Below are 11207 nucleotides of genomic sequence, written 5' to 3'. Positions count from 1 at the left end.
TAAAATGACACTTCAGGATTTTGTCTACACTTTTAAGTAGCTTTTTGAGGTCATATGTTTCGCTTCCCAGTCAGGATCCCACTTAAGACAGATCTTCCAGGCATGTTAATGTACACCAGGACAGAAGAGGTAGTGTCTGCATCCTCATTCAGGATACGGGACAAAGATACACAACGAGGCTGGAGAAGAGGACAAGTCATTCTCCATCAACTTCACTCTCACTTTGCTGGGGCTCTAGTTTTCTTCCAGAATATTCTTTCCATGCCTACCAGATGTAGACAAGTCTAAAGGATTGAAAACAAATGAATGAGAACAAATCAGCGGCTGTCTCTCAGCCAAAACCTCTCTACAGGAGGGAAACGGTATGGAACACAGACACGTGCCAAACCAAATGCCTCTGAAGAGAAATGTAATATATTTTTTTTTGTCTCTAGCATGCCATGCTCCAGCCATCCTCCCATGTACCCTCTTGCCCAGTTGCTTAGGATGTGAGTGATCCTGAACTTATGCCTCCAAACTGCTGCCTTCCTCAGAAATAGGAAAGACAGCAGGAGTAGGCATCATGTCTTTACAACTTTGCACAGCTGAAACTGAGACTCTGCGTCAGGTAAGGGCCTCTGCTCTGCGTGTGGGACACCATTCCGGAGTGTATGAGGCAGACAAGTCACTGCTAGAAGTGCTCACATGTGCATTGGCATAAATGGTGGTGAAATAGTTACTATGCTACTCCTGCTCAAGTCAGTATGGACAGGAGCTGCCTGTCCCAAGGGGTCCAAGTACCACAGACTGCTTTGATGAGAGTCTCACATATATAGTGCAATTTAAGCTTTTAGCTATTTTTTTGCACTTGTTTCAAGTATGAGATCATCTTTCTTAAATAGAGTCATCCCCAAATAGCACAATGCACTTCAGAAAAGGCTTATTAAAACTTTATACAATAGCATTATTATTTCCCTTTCCCTATTTCAAATACCTCCTGATGTAATCTATGGTCATGCTTTCCCTTCTCATCACCACGCTACATTCATGATTCACAGTCCTCCTGTGACCAACCAGTGCATGCATTTTCAACTTCTCAGTTATTTTCAACTAATGAGTATACAGTCTGCAGCAGAGCTTTGTATTATTAGTTAGATGTTAGCTGACAATATTTTGATTTTTGCCCCATTACTCTTACTCTTCAAACTCATCTGGTTATTGCAGTTTGAAATGCGATGCAATTAACGAACTAATTAGGGTTTGACTTTCCGCTTCAGTTAAAATACTGATATAAGCAATCAACTCTCAGTTTTTGGTGCATTTTACAATCAAGTTCAACCCTCTAACATATGCGTTCTTCAGAGTGCAAGGCTGGTTTCTCAGCTATCTGGAATGCCTGGTTATCATTTCTCTGACAGAAGCTAGCTCTTTTGCATTGATAAGTACAGGCAGTACCAAAACCAAAATGAATAGTGGAAGGAAACAAACACAGCAGAGAGATGATGTATTGTCATATGAGCTTTCCGAATGTGTACAAGCTGCTTTCTGTAATAATTAGTGTCTATGTTGCACATTTCTTAGTTTATGCCACTAGAACAGGTTCTGCTGAATTTCTTGACAGACAAAACAGAAGAAACATAAACTTAAAAATTACTTAAAGCTCTACCGCATTTGCATTGGTAGGTAGCTTATTCAAAATCCGAAGACCCAGCAGTACCATAAATGCATTCAACCAATGAAGTGGAGGCAGCATCCAGCTCCTGCCATATCTTTAGAGAAGTTTTCTACCCTCAGCAAAGCACGCAAGAGGAAGTGTTCATCTGAGAACTGAGATCCCAATTTTAATCTCTAATCTGATTATTATCTTCTATCTTGTAATGGGAAGTATGAAAAACTTGACAGCAGCATGTAAATGCCTGCATCACAAAAAATAGTGTCTACAAATATCCAGGCTAGATCTAGTGCTCATGATACGGACACACTAATTAGATAATAATACACTAATTCCGCATATAAACATCTGCAGAATATTTGGATGTCAAAGAGATAATAGAACAGATTTTACGTCCCGTAGTGACCTCTGGTGTTTAAAGTAGTTATAGCAACGATAAACATTCCTAGCAGAAAATGAATCAATTACTTTGGAATCGGCTACCTTTCCATGTCCACACATATTGCAGACTCTTCTTCAGGGGTTAAGAAGCAACACGTAGTTGTATTACTAAGTTTAATGCAAGTGTCTTACAGATCTGTCAGAGCTGTCTTGCAAACGCTTACAGAGCATGCCCCATTGTCATGGTATGGGGCAGAAGCTGGTTACAAAACACATCCTACAGCCTTGCTACTCTAATGGCAGGCTTCTGGGTCTGGACTGCAAGCAGATTTTGCTCCGGTCTTGCCAATTTCCTGACGCATGAGGCTCTCCGCTTTCTTGTGGGATACCCTACTATTCTTGGTCTTTCACAGGGACACCTGTAGCAAGCCAATGCAGCTTGAAAAAAACAGCCGTGAAATACTATGCAACTGCTAGTTTAACCCACAGATCTAAAGCTCTCCGTTGCTGTCTTCTGATCAGTTGCATCAAAATTATTGAGTAGACCTTAACAAAAATGAATGAATCAACTTCTACATCATTACTGTTTTAAGTTAACTGCTATGAACCACAGCCCACTTTCAGAGAGGCTACTGAATACACTCCTACCATGCAGAATGTTGCAAAACCTCCTACTTGTATTTAAAATTTAATTTTTGTTGCAGAAACTGATTGCTGAGAATTATGTTTTGTCCTGGAACCTTGTGTTTGGCACCTTTGCTACCTTGATGTCTGATTCAGCCCAAATCTCTGTTCGGTTCCTCCCCCTGTCCTAAGCATCCTCCTTGATTTTTATGTCTTGGTTTAGACCCTTGCTTTTCCAGTGTGCAGGGTATTCTGCCTTTTTCAGATGAACTTGATTCTATGTCTAATTCCTGTGAGAATATTGCCTCTGGCATTCCTAGAAATAACTGATGCTCCTGCAGTTCCTAACACTGTTCTCCGCTTCTTGAATTGATGTGGCATAGCAGACCTCTTTACATGGAATTAAGTTGCCTTTGTTCTGTACTGCATTCTAGGGAACTATCAGAAGGATCTTTTCAGAGTCATCATATCCTGCCAGCATAGGTTTGAGGAACATTATAACATCAGAGGGGAAGTGCTGTAGTAATACATCCTTATTCTAAGAACCGGCTTGGAGGACTGTTAAAAACTGAAATGTATTTCTTGCAGAGTTTAAGTACTACCATTTCACTTCACAGGCACAAATTTCACATACTTATGTACTAGCTGTGTAACATTCCAAATAATAGAGAACACATGAAAACGTGAGTTCTAGTGACTGAGGAATAACAGAAAACCAGCCTCACCTCACCTCCCTTTTCTTCGTATTTTGCCTCTTTGGTAAACACAAGAAGTGATTTTGTTTAGCGTTTGGTCACTAGCCCAGTGACTTGGGCGGGTGGGGAAGGAGCATTTAATTCTAATATTTTCCATTTAACTGCTTATAATACTTTCCCATGCTTCCCATGAAGCAAGTCCCAACTACGGCCGGCCTGGCATTGCTGCATGATTTGTTTTCCAAAACAGCAGCACTTATTTAAAAAATGGGCATTTTCTATTGAAAGACTGCTTTAACTACATCTGCTGCATTCTCTACCGGCAGACCAAAACCCCAGAAATAATAACTTAACAAGTGCTTAAAACTCCGAAGTTTTAGGCGAACCCAAACCTTTCTCACAGGCTTGGAAGTACTAAAAGAAAAAGCATCGGCACATCTCCGACCGACGCCACCGCAGACCCGACCGCCCTTAGCTCTCCGGGACCAGCCGAACGCCTCGCAGGGAGCTCGTTTCCCACAGCGAGGGAAAAGGAAGGCCGCGGTGCCCAGTCCCGGAAACGGCCCGAGCCCACCGCGAAACCGGGCGGGGGAGGCCGGGGCCCACGCAGCCCCTCCGCCCGCCGCGACCTCACCGCCCCTCACAGCGCAGGGGAGCCCTTTCCGCGCGCCCTTGCGACTGCGCGCCGAGGCCCCGCCCTCGCGGGGCCAGCAGCCAATGAGGGCCGCCGGCGCTCAGCCAATGGCGGGCGGGCTGGTGCAGCGGCTGGAGGAGGGTGAGGGGACCGGCTCGGGTGGTGGCTGGCGGTGGTCGGTGCCCGGGCCATGCACTCCCTCGCCCAGGAGATCCGCAGCTTCTCTAGGGCCAACCTGCGGAAGCAGCGCACCCGCGTGACGACGCTGACCGGACGGAGAATTATCGAGACGTGGCGCGGCGCCTGCCTGCAGGTGGTGGAGGACGAGGAGGTGGCTCCTGGCGGCGGCGGCGGCTACGTACCGGACCTCAGCGCCGACCTCCAGGTCGGCGTGGTGAAGCCCTGGTTGCTGCTGGGTGAGTGGGACCGGGGGCAGCGGCGAGAGGCCCCGGGGCGGTGGCGGCGCGCCTTGTCCTGCCTCGCCGGGACAGGGGTCCGGGGGGGGCCGCCGCTCGAAAGGCTGCGGTTCGTCCCGCGAAGCGAACCGGGGCGGGGGAGATGGAACACGACGGGTCCAGGAGCTTCCCGGAGCGGCGGTGCCGCCTTCCGGGAGCGGGAGTTTAGCGTGTCAACCGGCTGGCTTTGTCTGCAGGGTCGCAGGACGCGGCGCACGACCTGGAGACCATGAGGAAGCACAAGGTACCGTTAGGCGGAGATCAGCACGCGTCGCTCATCCACGGCGCTCGCTAGTGGATTTCTTTCTTTTTTTTTTTTCTAAGTTGAAAAATGCTGAAGTATTCTCAAGTAACTTTAAGAAAAATGGTATTGCGTTTTGCATGTTTAAGAGGCTGCTGCGTTTCCGGATGGATGGATGGATGCCTGTGAGCTTCGCGAGAAGCCGAAATGGTTTGCTGCCAGACTAATAATGATTGTTTAGAGCTCTTTAATGGTCAGATTCCCGCATTGCCACGCGCGTTTCAGTCTCAGGCACTAAGCAGCGTCAGGCCACCTTGCCTCATAGGGGTTGGTGAGACAGGAAAAACAAAGCAGCAGCTCCAAGTCTGTCCCGAACTTTGTTCTTTTTTACTCTTCTCTGTTAGAGTAATGGGGTGATAAGGCCTTCGGACAGTGGTGCTCTTGCAGGACAGGGAGTGCACCAGTCTGACACCTGGTGCCACCTAAATGTCACTTCACTGTAAGTTAAAATAACCTATAGCCTGGGCAGAGCAAAGGTGGCAGGAGGCCAGCGGTGGCCTCGCCTGACAAAGCGCAGGTGTAGTTCACTCTGATATCCTGCTCCAGTCTGTGGTAACTCAGTGGGAGGAACATTAAGCTGGTGGGTTAGGGCAGGCTTGAAATTTGGGGGACTGTTGGGTGGTCTGTGCTCTCATTCCTATTGCTTTCTCTTTTATTTTCCATCTGTGCGCTGATGACTCCCTTTTCTGTTGAAAATCCTTACTTTAGGCTGTGTTTGGTTGAGCACAGATCTTTTCATTTCCTCTCAAAGGAAGAAAGCTGAAATTTATCACAATGTATTTTAATATGCAGTAAAATTTTGCTCAGAGAAAAGCACACCATAGACAGCATATGTATGTAAACCTGAATGATGCAGTTGTGTAAGTTACAATCTGTGGATGCTTAAAGAATAATCCACCTTTGCTATTGCTGATTTTGCTTGCTGTCTTCAGAAAATGCCTTTTTCTCCCCCCCCCCCTTTTTTTCTTTAAATTAGGTTACTCATGTTCTAAATGTGGCATATGGAGTACAAAATGCCTTCCTCGATGACTTTACATACAAGACTATTTCTATTCTGGACCTCCCAGAAACTGATATTACCTCCTATTTCCCAGAATGTTTTGAGTTTATTGAGACAGCCAAGTTCCAGGTAGAGTATATCAATAATTAATGCTACTAGTTATCCTGTCTAGATTATTTATTACCCTATTTAAAATCTGAAGTAGCTGCTTTTGTCAAAAGAAAACATGATACCAAATAAATAGTTTTGCCGTTGACTTTTTTAATTTTCAGTAGAAAATCCAGGCAATTTCTAAGTGTTCCTAGAGACATGGCACTACTGTTAATCCCTATTCCCTCCAGTATTGTTTTTTCAGAATGACTGTCTTGCATGTTTTAGAGAAATGCTTCTTTAATGCATTTGGAACAGTTGTTGACTTTACCCGTCATAATCCCATCGTAAGTCCAAGTCGCTATATCTAACAGAGGGAAACTTTTTTACTTTCTATTATTTATCCATCCGGGATGTTGGTTTGGATTAGCAGAAAGGCTAACAGGGCTTTTACAGATCTGTGTGGTTTGTCATCAGTTGTCCATCATCCTTGTGCTTTTCCTTCATCACCCGTTGAAGACGCTGAGCTGTGAATCCACATACTGTTATGTACCAGGGCTGTCAGAGAATGTGTTAGTCTTGGAGTCAACCAGTGATTTTTAACTGCTAACCAAATCCCGAAAAAGACATGACATAGGAAATAGGGTGAAGGGACTCCTTTTGGGGTTGCTTGGCAGACCCATCTGTAGCCAAGACCATCCCTGACTCCTATTAGTTAAATTCAGGCTTACTGTGTAATTTAGGACCACCATTGCTTTGGTATCAAAACTATGACTTGAAGACCAAACCTTATTGCATGTTATTCCACCATATCTACCATATTCATTATTTATGTAGATTGGGATAAAAGAAGATAATTTTGCCACAGCTATCTGTGTGTCACACAGTGTTCTTTCCTTCTCTCATCTATCATTTACAAGCTATGTGATATGTGTTGTCACTTAATGACCTTTTCAAGGTTTCTAGTTACGGTTTCCACTTCATTTCCAAATGGGACTTGCCATACATAACTGCATAGCGTTGCTTCCAGCCTCTGGGGTTTATGTTCCAGTTACTATTTTGTGAGCTAAGGAGTTTTCCTGGAAAGTTTTATAGCAATATTAATAATTTTTCTAATGAGAGAGTTGGGTAAAAGAGCAGGTAATTGATGGAATAGACGTTCTCTGGGATCATGAAGCATGTGAGTACATGAACACAGATCTCTGGGTGGTTTGAATCACTGTATTTGCTTTGTCAAAGTAGTGTTAAAAGAGCCTATGATAAATTGTATCATGAAGTGCTCTGCTGTATAAGTAGTCACAAAGAGATACCACAGTTTCATCTCCTAACATGGGGGAGGGAGAGATGTTCGCTGGTGAGAGAGCATGATACATGAGAAATTTTTACTAGAACATGGTTAACTTGGTGAAGGAGTACGACAGCACTTAAATTTGAGAATGCAAGCAAAGCCTGCACTGTTCAGTATGTCACTGCCGGTGGGTACTTGTAACAGGATTCAATTTTCTAAAACTGTAGCTGCTCAAGTCTGTAGACACCATGATACAAATTCTGATACTGATCAGAGCTCACGTTTTCTTCTAGGCTCCATGTTAGCAGGCAGGTTTTCCATGACATGTTAGGTGACCCGTGTCAAATCATAGTGCTATGAATGAGGGATATTTTTTAATCTTTCTGTTTAATATCTAGTCGTAAAACCTCTAAAATCTTGTCTTTCCAGGCTCTGGGAGGAAATCTTAGTTTGTTCATTAACATCTTTCCTTACTGTTCCCTCTGTCCCTCCTAAAGAGTAAGCCCTGGCACCACTGCAAAGTAAAGTGGGTCTCTAAAGAACTACACTAGCCCATGGCTCTTCACCAAAAGCTTTAGGCTTTTTCATTTCTTTCCATAGTGAGATTTGTCTCCACTATGTATAACCGCTGTGGAAGGTGGTTTTGTTTCTCCCTGTATAAAAAAAAAAACAACTGAAAAAACCAAACAACTTGGTCTTGAATCTTAAGAGGTTCTTGCAAGACCATGGACCGTTTCTGGGTAGGCAAAGGTTAGGCTATGAGGATCATAGCAGGGATTTCTTAGTAATAAAAGATTAATTTCATACCTGCAATCTGTTTGGGTTTTTTTGTTTGTTTGGTTTTTTTTTAGTTTTAGTCGGTATTCGTATCTAATGCAAATTTAGTTAAGAATTGCATGGAAAATTCATCTTTGTATAAAGAAAAAACAGCGTTTAGCAAGGAAAGATAAATGTTCCCAGTACTAAATTGGGTTTAATTTTATTGCCCGTGTTCATTCATGTTCAGTGATTTTTCAGGTTTGTTCCATGGACATCACTGTATAATTTTTGGCAGTGTACAACAGAACAGTCATTAAAAAAAAACCACAAAAAAACCTTAAAAGAAATGTGAAGACGGAAAATAAAGCATGAACTTTACAACGAAAAAAAAGAAAGGTTCATTTTCAATGCTTATTTTTTACCCTCAGTGCCACCACTAGATAGCGATCTCAATTATGACACTTTATGTCTGGAAAAAAAACCAACCCATTCAATCAGTAAAAACTATTCTCGATCTACAATGGATAGTCTGCTTTGCGCTCTACTGTAGTCTGTGTGATTGAAATGTGCCCGTGGGAACGTGAGAAACGGAATGAAGATTACAGTTTCCAGCAGACGGTGAAAAGGGGATGTGATTTCCATGGCGCAAAAAAAAAAAAAAGCGGTATTGTGATTTGTAGTGCTGGGATGCAGGAGCTCAGGTTCTGTTCTTAGCTCTGCCATAATCTTGTGTTACCTTGAGCAAGTTGTTCATCTGGTGTCAGCTTGGCATTTCTTAAACAAGGATAATAACACTCAATTTCATACTTTTTTTTGGTCTTATTATTTAAACTGGAAGATTTTTGGAGCAGGATCCATTTTCTGCTCTGAATGTTTAATAATAATTGCAACTCCCAGGTCGGTAACATAAGTCATAACCTTCCTGCACAGGAACCCCAGTGGCTACAAGGCCTATTTTTCCTGTGTGTAAAATGCTCGTTGAGTAATTTGTGCTTGCTAAGGGCAGACGGAGCAGGCTGTTTGTATCTAGAATATATCTCTTTAGCCTCAAATATCTGAGCACGTTGTGTCATGTTTCAGTATCTTTATTCAGAATATGGAGACACTAGGGATTTGGGTTGGGTTTTTTTTGGTGAAAATTGCATTTGACCAACAGTTTGGACCAAGCTTTTTCCAGGTCATAGTTGGGCGTACAAACACAAAGCCTGGGCACTGCAAATGTTGCCTAAGCCACACTAGCCTGTCTAGTTGTCTTTTAAGTAAGATAAAAAAATTCTTTTTAAATATAATTCAGGATGAGCCTGAATTTAACCCCCAGGAGACTTATTTGTGAATTTATGGGAGGTTCAGTAGCGTGGGATTTTGCACCTTTGTCCCCCAGTTAAGGGACCTTAGTTGGTACCAGCTGTACCAACCGCTACAATTGTACCTACGGTGTGATGGGGAGGTAGAGATTTGTTGCAAATCACATGATATCTTTTCTGGTTTTCCTGTTCCTGTGCATTATCCTCCTTACCCAGAATCTTCACTGAAGAACTCCAGAGTAGGCAAGAAGCATGCGACTGAAGCTACAAGATGTTGTAAAATCTGCTTCTGTGCCTAGCTGTTTGCTGCCTTGCTATGTTTTTAACCTGGTAACAAGACACAGTCTGTATTGCAAATAAAATTTATTTTTCAATTGTCACCCAATTAGATCTGATACATCAGTATCCCAGATGTCTGTGACTGTGGTTTTTACATGAGGGGGAGCTGCTGCAAGGTCTTGGGGAAGGGGATGGAGGAACATGGGTTTTTTTAGTTCTAAGGTATGAATTACGTTTGAAGTATTTGATAGTAATAACGTGGCTTTGGTTAGAAAAATAATTTGGGGCTTTTATATATATATATCTCTGTGTTTGGAATTACTTATATGTGCAAATATTTACTTTGAGGTCAGCAAGGAGCTTTTAATCCTAATAGATTTTATGTATAGTTTATAATACTTATTGCAAACTACTTAATGAATATGCCAATTAATGTTTCATTTGTTTCTTGAAGGATGGTGTGGTACTGGTCCACTGTAATGCAGGAGTCTCTCGTGCAGCGGCAGTAGTCATTGGTTTTCTAATGAATTCAGAAAGACTGAGTTTTGCTAGAGCCTTTTCCATAGTGAAAAATGCAAGGCCTGCAGCTTGTCCAAATCCTGGCTTCATGGAGCAGCTTCACAAGTACCAAGAACAGAACATAAAGGCAAATGGAAGCATAAATGACCACGACTGATCAAAAGGGAGAAGTGAAACAATCTGTTTTGGCTATACAGTAACAGGTGTTGGAAGTACTTTAATCTCTCCTTTTGCAGTCCCCTTTCACATGTGTATTTTAAAGTTTTTTCTCTATGGGTTTTTTTTTTTTCCTGTGTCCCTCTTTCGACCCCCCCCCCTTTTATTTTTTTCAGCATATAGCGTATACAAAGGCCAGATGGTATTCCACAGAGTTCAGAGATGATTTTGCACAAGAACAAGCTCTTCCTAGAGCACTAATAAAAAGGATAAAGTTCAATTTTCCTTGATATATTAGAAAAAACACCAGAATGATGGCTTTTTATTGAACCATCAGAAAATGTAGGCAATAAAGGGAATAAAATAACCAAGGTAAGTTTCCACATTCACTTTAATACTAAACCAAATCTGTGCATTCTACTTAGTTATAAAATCTAGACAATAAAATGTTCATATAATAAACTACCTTCATATTGGTTTTTAAATTTATATTGCAACTAAAGAGGATTTTATTGAATTTTGTGGGCTAGCCAGCCATTAAATCTTTTTGGAAATTAAAACAGATGGTCTTTTGAGGATGCTCAGGATGCGTAGGATGCTTTAATGCTTCATGTTTTTCTACTGTTTCTCACCAAGTAATGATTTGAAGTGCATTAACATTTTCAAAGTGCTGGAACCAGGCTATTGGGGGGTTTTTTTGTAGATCATTTCGGTGGAAATACAAAAAATGTTTATAACAACCTCTCTCTGCCTCGCTGCTATTGCCTTTACTTTGCATTCGGTCCTCATTTGCTGTCCCCTCACTCCTTTCCACCTCCTGGGTAAAGAACAGACATCATGGGGTGGGTAACTTTGACCTTCCTGAGAGATCTCGGGCTGGAATTCACTGTCTTAAGATGGCCTGTTTAAAAAAAGAACAATCTGTAAAAGATTTTAATAGTATTTTTTTGTGGCCCTCATGCCGGTTCTAAATGGTTTGATGTATTAATACGCAATAAAATAAGAACACTACGCTTGGATAAATTTTGTGCTAATGAATTTTGGGCGTTGCGTTTCCGTTTCGCATGTGGG

At 42.3% G+C, this 11207-nt stretch overlaps 1 protein-coding gene across 1 annotated transcript; it reads left to right on the top strand.

Moving 5' to 3' along the window:
- Positions 1–4105: 4105 nt before the first annotated feature.
- DUSP19 (dual specificity phosphatase 19) lies at positions 4106–11142 on the top strand. The gene is made up of 4 exons (XM_054210023.1): positions 4106–4401; positions 4638–4684; positions 5718–5870; positions 9916–11142. Exons 1-4 carry the CDS (start codon positions 4176–4178, stop codon positions 10135–10137), a joined length of 648 nt encoding a protein of 215 aa, XP_054065998.1. The 5' UTR covers positions 4106–4175; the 3' UTR covers positions 10138–11142.
- Positions 11143–11207: the final 65 nt, after the last annotated feature.

Source organism: Rissa tridactyla, chromosome 7 (genome assembly GCF_028500815.1).
Source record: "Rissa tridactyla isolate bRisTri1 chromosome 7, bRisTri1.patW.cur.20221130, whole genome shotgun sequence".
Taxonomy (NCBI): domain Eukaryota; kingdom Metazoa; phylum Chordata; class Aves; order Charadriiformes; family Laridae; genus Rissa; species Rissa tridactyla.
Note: the sequence above shows the minus strand (reverse complement) of the source record. Positions and strands in the feature narration are given on the sequence as shown.